This window comes from Vipera berus, assembly GCF_964194415.1.
Source record: "Vipera berus genome assembly, chromosome: 5".
In the NCBI taxonomy this organism is placed as follows: domain Eukaryota; kingdom Metazoa; phylum Chordata; class Lepidosauria; order Squamata; family Viperidae; genus Vipera; species Vipera berus.
The window spans coordinates 5,420,919-5,438,462 of NC_138207.1; the positions used below are offsets into that span (position 1 = coordinate 5,420,919).

The window sequence follows — 17,544 nt, forward strand, 5'->3', positions numbered from 1 at the left end:
TTGGGCGCCTCCCCAAACCTCCCCAAACCTCGGCAGGTCTCCGTTCCTCCGCGCAGACCTGCCGACCTTTGGGGAGGTTTGGGCGCCTCCCCAAACCTCCCCAAACCTCGGCAGGTCTCCGTTCCTGTTTGGGGAGGTTTGGGCGCCTCCCCAAACCTCCCCAAACCTCGGCAGGTCTCCGTTCCTCCGCGCAGACCTGCCGACCTTTGGGGAGGTTTGGGCGCCTCCCCAAACGTCCCCAAACCTCGGCAGGTCTCCGTTCCTGTTTGGGGAGGTTTGGGCGCCTCCCCAAACCTCCCCAAACCTCGGCAGGTCTCCGTTCCTCCGCGCAGACCTGCCGACCTTTGGGGAGGTTTGGGCGCCTCCCCAAACGTCCCCAAACCTCGGCAGGTCTCCGTTCCTGTTTGGGGAGGTTTGGGCGCCTCCCCAAACCTCCCCAAACCTCGGCAGGTCTCCGTTCCTCCGCGCAGACCTGCCGACGTTTGGGGAGGTTTGGGCGCCTCCCCAAACCTCCCCAAACCTCGGCAGGTCTCCGTTCCTGTTTGGGGAGGTTTGGGCGCCTCCCCAAACCTCCCCAAACCTCGGCAGGTCTCCGTTCCTCCGCGCAGACCTGCCGACCTTTGGGGAGGTTTGGGCGCCTCCCCAAACCTCCCCAGGTCTCCGTTCCTGTTTGGGGAGGTTTGGGCGCCTCCCCAAACCTCCCCAAACCTCGGCAGGTCTCCGTTCCTCCTGCCGACCTTTGGGGAGGTTTGGGCGCCTCCCCAAACCTCCCCAAACCTCGGCAGGTCTCCGTTCCTCCTGCCGACCTTTGGGGAGGTTTGGGCGCCTCCCCAAACCTCGGCAGGTCTCCGTTCCTCCTGCCGACCTTTGGGGAGGTTTGGGCGCCTCCCCAAACCTCGGCAGGTCTCCGTTCCTCCGCGCAGACCTGCCGACCTTTGGGGAGGTTTGGGCGCCTCCCCAAACCTCCCCAAACCTCGGCAGGTCTCCGTTCCTGTTTGGGGAGGTTTGGGCGCCTCCCCAAACCTCCCCAAACCTCGGCAGGTCTCCGTTCCTCCGCGCAGACCTGCCGACGTTTGGGGAGGTTTGGGGAGGCGCCCAAACCTCCCCAAAGGTCGGCAGGAAGAACGGAGACCTGCCGAGGTTTGGGGAGGTTTGGGGAGGCGCCCAAACCTCCCCAAAGGTCGGCAGGTCTGCGCGGAGGAACGGAGACCTGCCGAGGTTTGGGGAGGTTTGGGGAGGCGCCCAAACCTCCCCAAACAGGAACGGAGACCTGCCGAGGTTTGGGGAGGTTTGGGGAGGCGCCCAAACCTCCCCAAACGTCGGCAGGTCTGCGCGGAGGAACGGAGACCTGCCGAGGTTTGGGGAGGTTTGGGGAGGCGCCCAAACCTCCCCAAACAGGAACGGAGACCTGCCGAGGTTTGGGGACGTTTGGGGAGGCGCCCAAACCTCCCCAAAGGTCGGCAGGTCTGCGCGGAGGAACGGAGACCTGCCGAGGTTTGGGGAGGTTTGGGGAGGCGCCCAAACCTCCCCAAACAGGAACGGAGACCTGCCGAGGTTTGGGGACGTTTGGGGAGGCGCCCAAACCTCCCCAAAGGTCGGCAGGTCTGCGCGGAGGAACGGAGACCTGCCGAGGTTTGGGGACGTTTGGGGAGGCGCCCAAACCTCCCCAAAGGTCGGCAGGTCTGCGCGGAGGAACGGAGACCTGCCGAGGTTTGGGGAGGTTTGGGGAGGCGCCCAAACCTCCCCAAACAGGAACGGAGACCTGCCGAGGTTTGGGGACGTTTGGGGAGGCGCCCAAACCTCCCCAAAGGTCGGCAGGTCTGCGCGGAGGAACGGAGAGCTGCCGAGGTTTGGGGAGGTTTGGGGAGGCGCCCAAACCTCCCCAAAGGTCGGCAGGAAGAACGGAGACCTGCCGAGGTTTGGGGAGGTTTGGGGAGGCGCCCAAACCTCCCCAAACGTCGGCAGGTCTGCGCGGAGGAACGGAGACCTGCCGAGGTTTGGGGAGGCGCCCAAACCTCCCCAAACAGGAACGGAGACCTGCCGAGGTTTGGGGACGTTTGGGGAGGCGCCCAAACCTCCCCAAAGGTCGGCAGGTCTGCGCGGAGGAACGGAGACCTGCCGAGGTTTGGGGAGGTTTGGGGAGGCGCCCAAACCTCCCCAAACAGGAACGGAGACCTGCCGAGGTTTGGGGAGGTTTGGGGAGGCGCCCAAACCTCCCCAAAGGTCGGCAGGAGGAACGGAGACCTGCCGAGGTTTGGGGAGGTTTGGGGAGGCGCCCAAACCTCCCCAAAGGTCGGCAGGAGGAACGGAGACCTGCCGAGGTTTGGGGAGGTTTGGGGAGGCGCCCAAACCTCCCCAAAGGTCGGCAGGAGGAACGGAGACCTGCCGAGGTTTGGGGAGGTTTGGGGAGGCGCCCAAACCTCCCCAAAGGTCGGCAGGAGGAACGGAGACCTGCCGAGGTTTGGGGAGGAGCCCAAACCTCCCCAAACGTCGGCAGGTCTGCGCGGAGGAACGGAGACCTGCCGAGGTTTGGGGAGGCGCCCAAACCTCCCCAAACGTTGGCAAGCTTCGTTCCTCCGCGCCCTGCCTGCCTGCTTCTTTCCGCTGCGGAAAGAAGCAGGCAGGCAAGGCGCGGAGTTTGGGGAGGTGCGCGCGCACCTCCCCAAACCTCCCCAAACTTCGGCAGGTCTCGGACGGCGGTGGCTTGGGAGAGGTGCGGGCGATCCCGGAAGCACCAAAGCCTCGGCCGCGCACAAGTCCTCGGTAAGTTTTTTTGTTGACTGGAGTATAAGCCGAAGTGGAATTTTTCAGCCCAAAAAGTGGGCTGAAAAATTCGGCTTATACTCAAGTATATACGGTAGATACAGAGATAGAGATCAAATAGAGATAGAGAAATAGATATAGAGAAATCAAATAGAGATAGAGATCAGATATACAGATCAAAGCTAGAGATCAAATAGACGAGATAGAGCGATCAAATAGATAAAGAGATAGAGATATACAGATAGAGTTCTAGAGATCTAGATAGAGATCAGATATAGAGATCAGATAGATAAGATATAGAAAGAGAGAAAGAGAGATAGATATAGATAGATAGATGATAGAGATCCAATAGATAAGAGATAGAGATCAGAAACAGACAGATCAAAGCTGGATAGATAAATAGAGATCAAATAGAGAGATATCAAATAGATTTTATATATATATACTGCTCAAAAAAATAAAGGGAACACTTAAACAACACAATGTACTGTATTTAATAGTAGGATGTCTTATCTTGTGTTCCCTATATTTTTTTGAGCAGTATATTATATATATACATATATGACGAGGTCCCACTCGTCATCTTCAGGCTGGTGTCTTCGGCTTCGTGCTTGTGCGAGCAAATCGTGATCGGAGCTGCCGTCTCTCTATAAATATTGGTGGGGGGGTGGGGGGTGCTGGCACCACCAATATTTATATTATAATGTACTGCTGACTGATGAAGACTAAAGAGTCAGAAATGCATCTCAGTCTCCTTCAATTCTTTGTTAGTAATTTACACAAATATATGAACTGTCCGGTGTGACTACAGCCTGTTCGATGGCCTTCAAGTTAGGCTGAAAACAGGAAATAAAGATTTGCCCCATGTTTGGGGCCTAGCAAGGTAATCTAAATAGTTAACATTTGAAACATATCTCCCCTTGCAGAAAGCTAACAGAGCGAGAGAGATCCTGTGGCTCAAGAGGTAAATAACACTGCCTAATATGCAGTCAGCCCAGGTTCGAATCTCAGAAGGGTATGGCTGACTGATGAAGACTAAAGAGTCAGAAATGCATCTCAGTCTCCTTCAATTCTTTGTTAGTAATTTACACAAATATATGAACTGTCCGGTGTGACTACAGCCTGTTCGATGGCCTTCAAGATAGGCTGAAAACAGGAAATAAAGATTTGCCCCATGTTTGGGGCCTAGCAAGGTAATCTAAATAGTTAACATTTGAAACATATCTCCCCTTGCAGAAAGCTAACAGAGCGAGAGAGATCCTGTGGCTCAAGAGGTAAATAACACTGCCTAATATGCAATCAGCCCAGGTTCAAATCTCAGAAGGGTATGGCTGACTGATGAAGACTAAAGAGTCAGAAATGCATCTCAGTCTCCTTCAATTCTTTGTTAGTAATTTACACAAATATATGAACTGTCCGGTGTGACTACAGCCTGTTCGATGGCCTTCAAGATAGGCTGAAAACAGGAAATAAAGATTTGCCCCATGTTTGGGGCCTAGCAAGGTAATATATATATATATATATATATATATATATATATATATATATATATATATATATATATATATATATATATATATATATATATATATATATATATATATATATAACCTCTGTATATATATATATATATATATTACCTCTGTATATATATACAGAGAGAGAGAGAGAGAGAGATGATAGATAGGTAGGTAGGTAGACAGACAGACAGACATAGGCAGGCCGGCAGAAAGACAGATGTAAAAATGTAGATATACATCAATAAAATTCCCCATAATTTACAGGTAGCCCTCCTCTTACAACCACAGCTGAGCCCAAAATTTCTGTTGCTGAGACATTTGTTAAGTGAATTTTGTCCCATTTTACTACCTTTCTTGCCTCTCTTGTTAAATGAACCAGTGCAGTTGTTAAAATTGAGTAAGCGAATCTGGCTCCCCCGTGGACTTTGCTTGTGGGGATCACATGACCCCGGGGGACACGGCGGCAACCCTCATAAAATAGGAACCAGTTGCCAAGGGTCTGAATTCTGATCGCTGAATTTTGACCACAGGGACGCTGCAACAGTTGTCAGTGTGGAAAAAAAACAGCCGTGACTTTTTTCCAGTGCCATTGTAACTTCAAGCGGCCACTAAGTGAATGGTTGCAAGTTGAGGACTAACTGTAATAAAAGAAAAAAGGAAGGGTTAAAAAGATCAGAGTTGGGGGTTAGTGTAAGTGGAGAACAACTCCTGTATGTCAAGAATCTCTCATAATCCAACGTTTCCTGACTCTCCTCCACATCCTGTTATTAACCCTAACCAAGTAACTTAAAGGGACGCGGTGGCTCAGTGGGTAAGGACGCTGAGCTTGTCGATCAGAAGGTCGGCAGTTTGGCGGGTCGAATCCCGAGTGCCGCATAGCAGAGTGAGCGCCTGTTACTCGTCCCAGCTTCTGCCAACCTAGCAGTTCGAAAGCACGTAAAAATGCAAGTAGAAAAATAGGGACCACTACGGTGGGAAGGTAACAGCGTTCCGTGCGCCTTTGGCATCTAGTCATGCCGGCCACATGACCACGGAGACGTCCTCGGACAAACGCTGGCTCTTCGGCTTTGAAACGAAGATGAGCACCGGCCCCTAGAGGGGGAAACGACTAGCACGCATGTGCGGGGGAACCTTTACCTTTATGTAACTTAAGATGAAAGGAGGAATCTGTTTTTTGCCTCAATTTTAGATAGATTAGATAGATAGATAATGATATAGATAGATAGATAGATAGATAGATAGATAGATAGATAGATAGATAGATAGATAGATAGATAGATAGATAGATAGATAGATAGATAGATAGATAGATAGATGATAGATAGATAGATAACCTTTATTGTCATTTTTTTTCCTGTGGGCACAATGGCACACATTAAAAATGAAATTTAGTTGCTTCCTCTCAAAGTGTACACATACACAACACACATTTAAAACATACTATATACAACAGTGATGGCGAACCTTATAGAAAAGAGTGCCCAAACTGAAACCCAAAACCCACTTATGTATCATCGGGTGCCTGGTGGGCATGGCCCTTTGGGTGGGCGTGGCCAATTGGGTGGGCGTGGCTACAGTGAAAACAGCAGACTGGGTGGGACTAAAAAGTTCAATTAATCAATTCCAACTTTGCGAGAACTTTTTTTTCCCCGCGAGAAGTTGAAATCGATTGATTGAACCTTTTTTTTTTTTGCACACGGCGGCAGAGGCCTAAAGCAAAAAGGTTTTATAAAACCCAGCTGAAGGCCTGGGACTGGGGCGAAGGCGCGGGTGCCCATAGAGAGGGCTCTGCGTGCCACCTATGGCCATAGGTTCGCCACCACGGATATACAACATATGTGTAGGCCTACACCCTTACAAATAAGTAACATATAAATATTATTCACTATCCATCTTGAATACATAACGGAAGGAGGAAGCTTGAGAGTTCAGAAGGTTAATACTGTATGGAACAAAGCTGTTCTGTTCTGCTTCAGATACCACGGAGCCCCCTCCTCCCAGAAGGAAAACAGGTTGTGAAGAAAATGTGTAGTGTCCCAGACAATCTTGCAGATCCTGCTCAAGCAACACTTCTGTGCTATGTCCTGGATGGGAGGGAGGGAACTGCCAATGATCTTTTCGGCCATCCTCACCACTCTCTGAGCTGCCTTCCTGTCTGAATTTTGCCACCAGTGGTAGATGTTTCCCTTCCTTGTTCCTTCTATTGAGATTACCGCATTAAGAGGAAATAGACATTTTTTTTAAACCTTGAGCTGACTGTAACTGTTTGAACACAAAGCCCAAAGAGAGACTGTGTCTTAGCTTCTGATTTCCAAATGTGTTTCCGCGACTGTATTTGGTCTGGCGTTGGGCTCCCTCATGATGGCTTACTCAGTATTTACATCATCTCCTCTGACTGAAGCCTAACCAGGTTCAGACACAGCTTTTGAACGGGATGGTACAGCAGATCGTCTGACGCAGTGTTTCTCAACCATAGCAACTTCTAAGGTGCTGGGAGTGCCAGTCCACAAATCTGAAAGGCGCCAAGATTGAGAAACATTAAGACTGAATCAGAGTTTTGCGTACAATCTCTTTTCGACGAGAATAGATCCTTGGGCATCGTCCTACACATTCTCTGCATCTTTGGAACCTTGTAGTAGAAACAGTATGCCGATCCAATGCCAGGAACTGCTGCGAAAAACCCTGTTATTGCCTATATTGCTAGGCGTGTGTGAATAGGGCTCACGATCACCGACGCACACCTCAGACGAAACGAAGGCGCGAATGCTTCTGACTCTGCACGCATAGATCAAAACACCAGCCTCTGTTTCTAACCACGAAAATACCAAGGAAACGAAAGGTGTATCATTTTGTGTGTTTTCATCACGACGCACACTCTGCCTTTTCAAGCCTGGGTTGACGAGGTTGGGAGGGACAGAATTGGCACCACAACGTTCATTTTGTGCCTTTTCCCCCGGGCAGAGACCTATGCATGCTATAAGGAGCTTACCTGCCCCATATGTAGGGACCGTAGAGGCTCTCTGCAGCGCTCAGCCAGTGCTCCACCCGACCTGAGAGTTTGCCGATGGCTGTTGACAACAGGCACGGCTCGGCCCAGACTTTGCTCCTGTGGCCAAGAAGGCAGAAAAACACCAGAATTCACAAGGCGCCTAGCATGGATTTGGCATTCCTGCTGCGGAGGTGCAAACTTAACACCCAACTGCACACTTTAAAGAAAGCTCCCGATTCCAACACAAGGTAATCCCTCAATTTACGACCACAATGGAGCCCCAAATCTCTGTTGCTAAGCGAGACAGCGGTTAAGTGAGTTTTGCACCCATTTTACCATCTTTCCGTGCGAATCGCTGCAGTGGTTAAGCCTGTCAACGCTGCTAACATTGGATGTTTTTGGTTTGACAGTAAGTGAAGACACGGCCAATTTCCCCTTTAACTTGTGTGGTTACTTTTAGAGTTAGCATTAGATGATGCTGTGGGGGAGGAGGAAGAATTTGTATGGGAATTAGTTAGAGATAACATCCTCGTAGTAGAGTGTTTTTCAGGGTTGTTTGAAATAAGAGATGATAAGGAATGGCGGGTTGGAGAACTGGAGGGAAGGTCTGCATTTCAAACTAATTGGAGAATGTGATTTATGACTGTAAATTGGAGGAGGGAATTGTGCTTTCATACTATGCGCTCAGGGGAGGGGAACTCAGATTTTGGCTTCCACCCTGTACGTGCGGATGCCATGCTACTCGAATAAAGATTCTTTAAGGTAAACAATGGCTCGATCATCTGTCGGAACCATGACAAAGTTAGTAACACGGTTGTTAAGCCAATCTAGCTCCCCCCCCCAACTGAGTTTGCTTGTCAGAAGGTCACAAAAGGTAATCACCTGACCCCCGGGGAAACTGCAACCATAAATATAAGTCAGATTCACACAAGCAAAGTCATAAGGATACCAGCAGGGAAGGCTGCAAGTTGCTTGGGCAAGTCTGTCCCACGCCTAGCTTAGCTTGGCTTGCGTGATCCATACCCTCGTTCCTTCCTTTGCTCGCATGTTCAGGTGGTCCTCCAGTTACGACCACAACAGAGCCCAAAATTTAGGCTGCTAAGTGAAACATTGGTGAGTTTGCCCCCTTTTACAGGTTTTCTTGCCACAGTTATTAAGTGAATCACTGCATTTGTTCAGTTAAGTCACGCAATTGTGAGGTGAATCGGGATTCCCTGTTGACTGGGCTTGTCAGAAGGCCGCAAAAGGGGGAATCACGTGACCCCGGGACACCGCGACCGTCATAAATACGAACCAGTGGCCAAGCGTCTGAATTTGGATCACGTGACCATGGGGGGGGGGGGAAACCGCTGCAACGGTCATTAAGTGTGCAAAACGGTCCTAAGTCAACTTTTCCCACTGCCGCTGTAACTTGGAACGCTCACTAAATCAGTGTTTTTCAACCACTGTTCCGCGGCACACTAGTGTGCCGCGAGATGTTGCCTGGTGTGCCGTGGGAAAAATTGAAAAGTAATTATAAAATACTTTCTTTGTGTTTATTTGATTCCTATTCAAGAGAATTACTTTATATATAGTCAATATAGGCACAGTTAAATTTTTTAACATTTTCTAATGGTGGAGTGCCTCGTGATTTTTTTCATGAAACAAGTGTGCCTTTGCCCAAAAAAGGTTGAAAAACACTGCACTAAATCAACTGTTGTAAATCGAGGACGGCCTGTGCTCCACACCTTTTTTCCAGGTCCTCCTCAGCTTGCAATGCACTGCAGTAACCTCCTACCCCAACTCCTGTGCAGTCTGCATGGGCCTCACCTACCCCTCTGTGGCACCCCCTACACTCTTCAACTGGGACTCCTTCCACTTTTCCATAATGTCCCTTGATGACGACGACAACTACTACTACTACTAATAATAATAATAGTTGGAAGGTACCTTGGAGATCATCTAGTCCAACCCCCTGCTCAGGCAGGAAACCTTATACTATTTCAGACATGGCTGTCCAGTCTCTTCTTAAAAACTTCCAGTGTTGGAGCATTTACAACTTCTGGAGGCAGGTTGTTCCACTGGTTAATTGTCCTCACTGTCACGAAATTTCTCCTTAGTTCTAGGTTGCTTCTCTCCTTGATGAGTTTCCATCCGTTGCTTCTTGTCCTGCCCTTCAGGCGCTTTGGAGAATAGGGTGACTCCCTCTTCTTTGGGGCAGCCCCTGAGATACTGGAACACTGCTATCATGTCCCTTCTCGTCATTAAACTAGACATCCCTGATCATCTTTGTTCCTCTTCTCTGTACTAGACTGGGGTAGGTCAGCAATGCGGTCACAACATTAAGACTCTACAACTGCGTTGCTTAGCAATGGCGATTCTGGCCTCCACTGCACTCCTAACTCGAGGACTACAGGTGTTGTTTTTTTAAATCCCATTTATATCCCGCCCTTCTCCGAAGACTCAGGGCGGCTCACAATTTAAAGCACAAATCAATGTGCTTAGCAATAGCCTTCATTCTATGTATATGCCTGCTTATTAGGGCTTTTGCCCCCCCCCCAAGCGGCATTATTACAAAGTCAGCTTATTGCCCCCAACAATCTGGGTCCTCATTTTACCTACCTTGGAAGGATGGAAGGCTGAGTCAACCTTGAGCCTGGTGGGATGCGAACCTGCACTAATTGCAGGCAGCTGGTGTTACTTAAGGAGGCATTAGCCCACTGCTCCACCAAGGCTCTTACCAAGGTTGCTGAGATACAATTCCTAGCATCGCCAGCAAGTACGGTGGTTAAGATAACAGCCTAGCAATACCCCTGTGTTCCATCAACCCTGCTAAATCAGACCATGGTGTCTTACCTGGGACCAACGTCTGCAGCGACAAGATCCCCAGCCACCAAAGCCACCAGGTAAGCAGGAATGGGGTACTCCATGTAGAACTGGTAGACGCCCTCTTCTTCCTCATAGGTGCTTTGGGTGGCGCTCATTAACACCTGCATGCCTGCAGGGGCCTGTAAAAAAAACATAAGAATAACAGAATAATTAGAGCTGACAGAAATAGAATAGACCTGGAAGGGTCCTTGGAGGTCTCATAGTCCAGCGCCCTGTTCAAGCAGGAGACCATGCACAATTTTAGATAGATGGTTGTCCTGTCCCTTCTTTAAAACCTCCAGTAACGGAGCACATACAACACCTGATGGCAAGCTGTTCCACTGGTTAATTGTCCTTGCTGTTAGGAAGTTTCTCCTTAGTTCTAGGTTGCTTCTCTCCTTGATCAGTTTCCATCCGTTGTTTCTTGTCCTGCCTTCTGGTGCTTTGGAGGATAGTTTGACCCCCTCTTCTTCTTTGTGGCAGCCCCTCAAATACTGGAACGCTGCTATCATGTCACCCCTATTTCTTCCTTTTCTTTAGACTAGCCAAACCCGAGTCCCGCAGCCGATCTTCATATGTTTTAGTCTCCAGGTCTTTGATCATCTTAGTTGTTCTTCTCTGAACTTTTCCCAGTCTCAACATCTTTTTTGTAATGTGGTGACCAAAATTGGCTGCAGTGTTCCAGGTGTGGTCTTACTAGGGTTTTATAAAGTGGTACTAATACTTTGCGTGATCTTCATTCTAATGCCTCTGTTTATACAACCTAGGATTTTGGAGGTCTTCTAGTTCACCCCACTCCTCAGAAAGGACACCCTATACCAGGGGTCGGCAACCTCGGCTCTTTTATGACTCGTGGACTTCAACTCCCAGAATTCCTGAGCCAGCATAGCTGGCTCAGGAATTCTGGGAGTTGAAGTCCACGAGTCATAAAAGAGCCGAGGTTGCCGACCCCTGCCCTATACCATTCCATACAAATGGCTGTCCAATCTCTTCTTAAAAACCTCCAGAGTTGGAGCCCCCCCAACTTCTGGAGACCAGTTGTTCCACTGATTAATTGTCAGGAAATTTATCCTTATAGTTCTAGGCTGGTTCTTTCTTTGACTAGTTTCCATCCATTGCTTCTTGTCCTGCCTTCAGGTGCTCTGGAGAATAGGTGGATCCCCCTTTCTTTTGTGGCAGGCCCCCAAATGTTGGGACACCACTATCGTATCACCCCTAGTCCCGATCTTCTAAGGACCAACTAAAACAGAGGTGGGGAACTATGGCCCCTTTACGACTTGTGGACTTCAACTCCCAGAATTCCCGAGCCACCTATGTCGAAGTCGAAGTCCACAAGTCATAAAAGGGCCACGATTCCCCACCCCTGAACTGAAGTGTGAGGAACAGCCATCATCTCTACTCTAAAAGCAGGAATTGGACCACATGTCCTAGCAACCTAATTTCTGTCCTGAAGAAAGCTGGCTTCTGCATCAGTTGTGCAGTTGAGCAACGTTCATGATGCTCAAACCCCATGCGCAATCCTAAAATATAACCCACCACCTCCCTGGGATCAGAGACTTCCAACAGCCGCATGTGACATTCTGAGGCAGCTCACTGGAACGAGCAGGCTGGCCCATTCACAGAGTGGCTACCACAGGGTGGGCAACTCAAGGTCTGTCATCTGCTTTTCATCCGTCTACTAATGGAGCCGCGGAAACCGCTAACAGAGTGGTGGAGCAATATCTCAGGTGCTATGTTTCCTACCAACAAACCAACTGGACTGACCTCCTCCTTTTCGCAAAGGTGGCTTACATCCGATGTTAGCAGCATTGACACATCTGCTGGATGCTCCCATGGCCTTTGGTATCCCCCACTGTGTACTCAGCAGCTGGTTTTTCAGTGCCTGTTTTGCCAAGTCCCACGTAAAAGCCTTGTCACGCGAAGCACGGTTAAATCAACCTCAGCTAGTGTGGTTTCACGTGTGTTGTGTGTAGTTAATGGAAGGGAGCAACTGACTTAAGCTGCTTTCACATCCACCCCCTTCCCAGTTATGTTGGATAACTGGGGGTCTCCAAACTTGGCAACTTTTAAGTCTTAAAGTGGCCATGTTTGAGGACCCCTGATCTATTCCCTCACCTGAATCGGAGCGCAGACAGGGTGTATGATCAACTGTCTGAAGCGGGAGACCCACTGTAACAAAGGATGTAACTCGGGCATCAGACTGACCTGTATGAAGGTTCTTCTGGCTACAACACTCAGCTACTCCTTGAGCAGGAGTTGCGAATCCAGTAGACACCCCACCCCACCCAAGATATTTTGAGAGAGATTCTGAGGGCAGGGTGGTGACCATACACATCAGGATGAAGGCCCTATGCTAAGAAGACGTGGAGATGTCTTCCCCCTACTCCATTTAATTAGCATTTTGCAGGTCGCCTTTTCTCATAGCTTGCAACAGACTCATTAACACCTCTAGACAATGTTCATGAATTCAAAACCACTAAGAGCAATGAATGCTATTTACCAAAAAACTATGAACTGATGCTAGAACTGAAATGCTAGCGCTATTAGAACCCAGGATTGTCAATAGAATAGAATAGAATAGAATAGAATAGAATAGAATAGAATAGAGTAGAGTAGAGTAGAGTAGAGTAGAGTAGAGTAGAGTAGAGTAGAGTAGAGTAGAATAGAATAGAATAGAATAGAATAGAATAGAATAGAATAGAATAGAATAGAATAGAATAGAATAGAATAGAATAGAATAGAATAGAATAGAATAGAATAGAATAGAAAATATGGAATAGAATAGAATAGAATAGAATAGAATAGAATAGAATAGAATAGAATAGAATAGAATAGAATAGAATAGAATAGAATAGAATAGAATAGAATAGAATAGAATAGAATAGAATAGAATAGAATAGAATAGAATAGAAAATATGGAATAGAATAGAATAGAATAGAATAGAATAGAATAGAATAGAATAGAATAGAATAGAATAGAATAGAATAGAATAGAATAGAATAGAATAGAATAGAATAGAATATATGGAATAGAATAGAATAGAATAGAATAGAATAGAATAGAATAGAATAGAATAGAATAGAATAGAATAGAATAGAATAGAATAGAATAGAATAGAATAGAATAGAATAGAAAATATGGAATAGAATAGAAAATATGGAATAGAATAGAATAGAATAGAATAGAATAGAATAGAATAGAATAGAATAGAATAGAATCTGGAAGGGACCCCGGGGGTCTTCTAGTCCAGCCCCCTGCTCAAGCAGGAGAACCTATACCGTCTCAGACAGGTGACTGTCTAGTCTCTTCTTAAAAAATCTCCAGTGATGGAGCTCCCACGATATCGGGTGGCAAGCTGTTCCACTGGTTAATTGTCCTCACTGTCAGGAAGTTTCTCCTTAAATCCAGGTTGCTTCTCTCCTTGGTCAGTTTCCAACCATTGTTTCTCCTCCTTCCCTCTGGTGCTCTGATGAACAATGTGACACTCTGGAGTTTGCTTTTCTCCGAAGGAAGCGACCACCACCAAGGGAGATGATTCAGAAAGGGGATTAAGGATATTCGTGGAGAAAAAAAAACAAAAAAACCAACAAACCCTGACACTGGCCATCAGGGCTTCTGGATCACAAGCAGAATTCACAGGCTGAATTCTGGCAGTTCACTCTGAGCATGAGGTTCAGGTCTGATCAAGTCTAATTCTTACGTTCTGGGGCTATGACAGTGTGCCTTACCTTGACAACCGCAGAGTAGGTGCATTTCACAGCCGGCGTGTCAAAACAAGGGAAGAAGGAGCGGTTGCACACCGAATGGCCTTGGGTGAAAACAAATGGCTTGGCGTTGCCGTAGGTGAGCTCGGGATCCAGCCACCAGATCTGACAGAAGGAATAGATAAGGAAAAAAAACAACAACAAATTTTAGATACTCTTCGACTTATGGTCACAATTAAAGCCAAAATTTCTGTTGCTAAGCGAGAGATTTAACTTTTGCCCCATTATACCATCTTTCTTACCACAGGGATTAAGTGAATGACGGTACTGACACGGTTAGCAAGATGCTTTGTTTAGTGACCGTTCAACGGCAGCGAAAAAAAGGGGACTTATGGCCACTTCTCACACTTATGAGCACTGCAGGTTCCCCCTTAGTCACACGAATTACACTTGGATGCTTGACAGTTGACTCGCACGTGTGACGGTTGCCCTGTCCCGGAGTCACGCGATCCTCTTTTTGCGACCTTTTGACAAGCCAAGTCAAGGGGGAAAGCTGGATTTGCTTAGCCACCGCGTGACTAATTTAACAACTGCAGCCAGTCACTTAACAAACGTGCCCCCCCCAAAAAAGGTCGTAAAATGGGGCAACATTCCCTTAACACAGGGGTGTCAAACTCAATTTCATTGAGGGCCGCATCAGCATGGCGGTTGCCCTCAGGGGGGTGGGTGGGTGTGGTCTGGGTGGGCATGGCCTACTGGGTGGGCGTGGCTAGAGTGCGTATGGCCTACTGGGTGGGCGTGGCCAGCTCTACATCATTGGCATCAAGGGTGCCTATGGGGACCTGGGCAGGAGTGGGACAGATCTAAGGGTCTCTGGCAGGAGGAGGGTCTCTGGGCCAGGGCCAAGGCAGTGGGGGCCGTTCCCTCACTGTTTCCAGGATGGCTTCGCGGGCCACATGAAACCACTTCACGGGCCGGATCTGGCTCCCGGGCCTTGGGTTTGACATGTCTGCCTTAACAAATGTCTCACTTAGCAACAGAAATTTGGGGTTGGTCGTTACGTCGCGGACGACCTGTAGCATGCAAAGTTCAGAAGGACGAATGAGAGGCAGGATAGAAGAAAACAAGAGAAGGAAATCAAACGGTCTCTAGTTTACAGCCCAAATGTACAGCGTTCACGATACTTCTCTTACGTCAGCATCCCTCACTGTGTCTTTCCAGGAACTGGTAACCTAAAAAAAAAAACCCATGAATTTTCTATTCTGATGCACTTTTTGGCTGGAGAGGCGAAGCCAGGAAAACAAGTCAAAAGAGTTAAAACCACAGGCCGACAGCGTGTGTTTCTTTAAGACTTTTTTTTTTAAGAGGGCTTCCTCTGTCATTTTGGAGAGTGGGCACAACACAACAACCCACAGTATAAAAATCTCTGGTGTAGGCAATCCTCGACTTAGGAAAAATGAAAATGAAATTCAGTAGTGAAAAAAGTAAAGCTCTACTTTTAGGCAAGAAAAACCAAATGCACAGTATAGGTCAGGGGTGTCAAACTGGCAACGTCACGTGACGTGTCGTGATGTATCACTACTTTTTTTTTTCCATTGCCGGCAATGGGGTGGGCGCAGTTTCGCCATGACGCATCCGGCAGTTTGACACCCCTGGTATAGGTGGTACCTTGCCCAATAGTAGCAACTGTGAGAGGGATCTCGGAGTCCTAGTAGACAATCACATCAATATGAGCCAGCAGTGCGCTGCAGCTGCCAAAAAAGCCAACACAGTGCTAGGCTGCATTAACAGAGGGATAGAATCAAGATCAAGTGAAGTACTAATACCACTTTACAATGCTTTGGTAAGGCCACACCTGGAATACTGCATCCAGTTTTGGTCACCACGATGTAAAAAAGATACTGAGACTCTAGAAAGGGTACAGAGAAGAGCAACAAAGATGATTGGGGGACTGGAGGCTAAAACAGATAGGGAACGGTTGCTGGAATTGGGTCTGTCTAGTTTAATGAAGAGAAGGACCAGGGGGCTGACATGATAGCAGCGTTCCAATATCTCAGGGGCTGCCCCAAAGAAGAGGGAGTCAAGCTATTCTCCAAAGCGCCAGAAGGCAGGACAAGAAGCAACGGAGAGAAGCTAATCAAGGAGGGAAGCAACCTGGAACTAAAGAGAAATTTCCTGACTGTTAGAATAATTAACCAATGGAATAACTTGCCACCAGAAATCGTGGGTGATCCAACACTGGAAGTTTTTAAGAAGAGACTGGACAGCCATTTGTCTGAAATGGTATAGGGTTTCCTGCCTGAGCGAGGGGTTGGACTAGATGACCTCCAAGGTCCCTTCCAACTTTACATTATTATTGTTGTTGTTGTTATTGTTATTATTACCACAATTGAGCCCAACATTTCTGTGGCTAAACAAGATAGTTATGAAGTGAGTTTTTCTCCATCTTATGACCTTTCTTATCACTGCACATGTTAAGTTAGCAACACACTTGTTAAGTGAATCTGGCTTCCCCGTTGACTTTGCTTGCCAGAAGGTTGCAAAGGGGGGATCACGTGCACCCCGAGACATTGCAACTGTCGTAAGTGCGTGCCAGTTGCCAAGCCTCTGAATTTTGATCACGTGACCAAGGGGATGCTGCAATGGTCGTTAAGTTCACTTTTTTCAGTGCTGTTGTAGCTTCGAAGAGTCACTAAATGAATGACTGTAAATCGATGACTACCTGTATAGGGTATTTTTCGTATAAGATTTTTATTTTATTTTTTTACATTTACAATGTAACTACCTCCTAAAGCAGGGCTCTTCAAACTTGGCCCTTTTATGACTTGTGGACTTCAATTCTCAATTTCTTCAACTCTGGGAGTTGAAGTCCACAAGTCATAAAAGGGCCAAGTTTGAAGAGCCCTGTGCTAAAGTCACTCTTGCTTTTCCTAACAAGCGCTTTCTTCTTTAACAGATAAGGGACTTTATTAGATCAACTAGATCAAACAGCAATAGGATGCAAGTTCACCCCCTTGCTTCGTTTTAAAGACCCTCTCTAAAACTAACCTCCAAACGTATCCTATGTATTGATAAAGTGTCAGTCCTGCCTGAGGTAGATAATATAGGGCAGTGGCTGGCTGAGGAATTCTGGGAATTGAAGCCCACCCATCTGAAAGCGGATAAGGTAGAGAAACACTGATATAGATGCATTAAAAATAGAATTTCATGTAACAATATGGCGCCACCTTAAAATATGCCATCCCGGGGCAGCCCTTTTGATCTCCTAGGCAGAGAGAATAGAAAAGCCGGCCAAGGCTGGCATATTTTAAAATGGTGGCAAGTTGTTCCATGAAATTCTATTTTTAATGCATCTACATAAACTACTTCAGGCACGATGGATAAAATGCCATCACCTAATAGAGAAGGACTTAACGGTGAAAGACAAATAACAGTTCATCTCAAATGGAAAATGACCATCTCACAGCCAGCCATTCCTCTGTGTAAAAGCATCTGAATTTGAGCACGCTTATTTATTAAATTATTATTAGTGTTATTAATTCAAATTATATACTGCCCTGATCTTCAGGAACACCTATACTTCACTGAAATAACGGATATTCTTTTTCCCCCAGTTGTATTATATATCAACACCTGAAGCCCCTGAAGGCAAGACAAGAAGCAACGAATGGAAACTAATCAAGAAGAGAAGCAACCTGGAACTAAGGAGAAACTTGCTGA

General features: G+C 47.3%; 1 protein-coding gene across 1 annotated transcript in view; it reads right to left on the bottom strand.

Moving 5' to 3' along the window:
* RNPEPL1 (arginyl aminopeptidase like 1) overlaps positions 1-17,544 on the bottom strand; it is a 46,679-nt gene that overhangs the window by 22,350 nt on the left and 6,785 nt on the right. The window contains exons 2-4 of the mRNA XM_081329440.1: positions 13,849-13,989; positions 10,108-10,259; positions 7,273-7,389 (exon numbers count right to left, since the gene is read on the bottom strand). Of these exons, the coding sequence (XP_081185566.1) occupies positions 7,273-7,389; positions 10,108-10,259; positions 13,849-13,989 (410 nt within the window). The remainder of the gene's footprint in view (positions 1-7,272; positions 7,390-10,107; positions 10,260-13,848; positions 13,990-17,544) is intronic.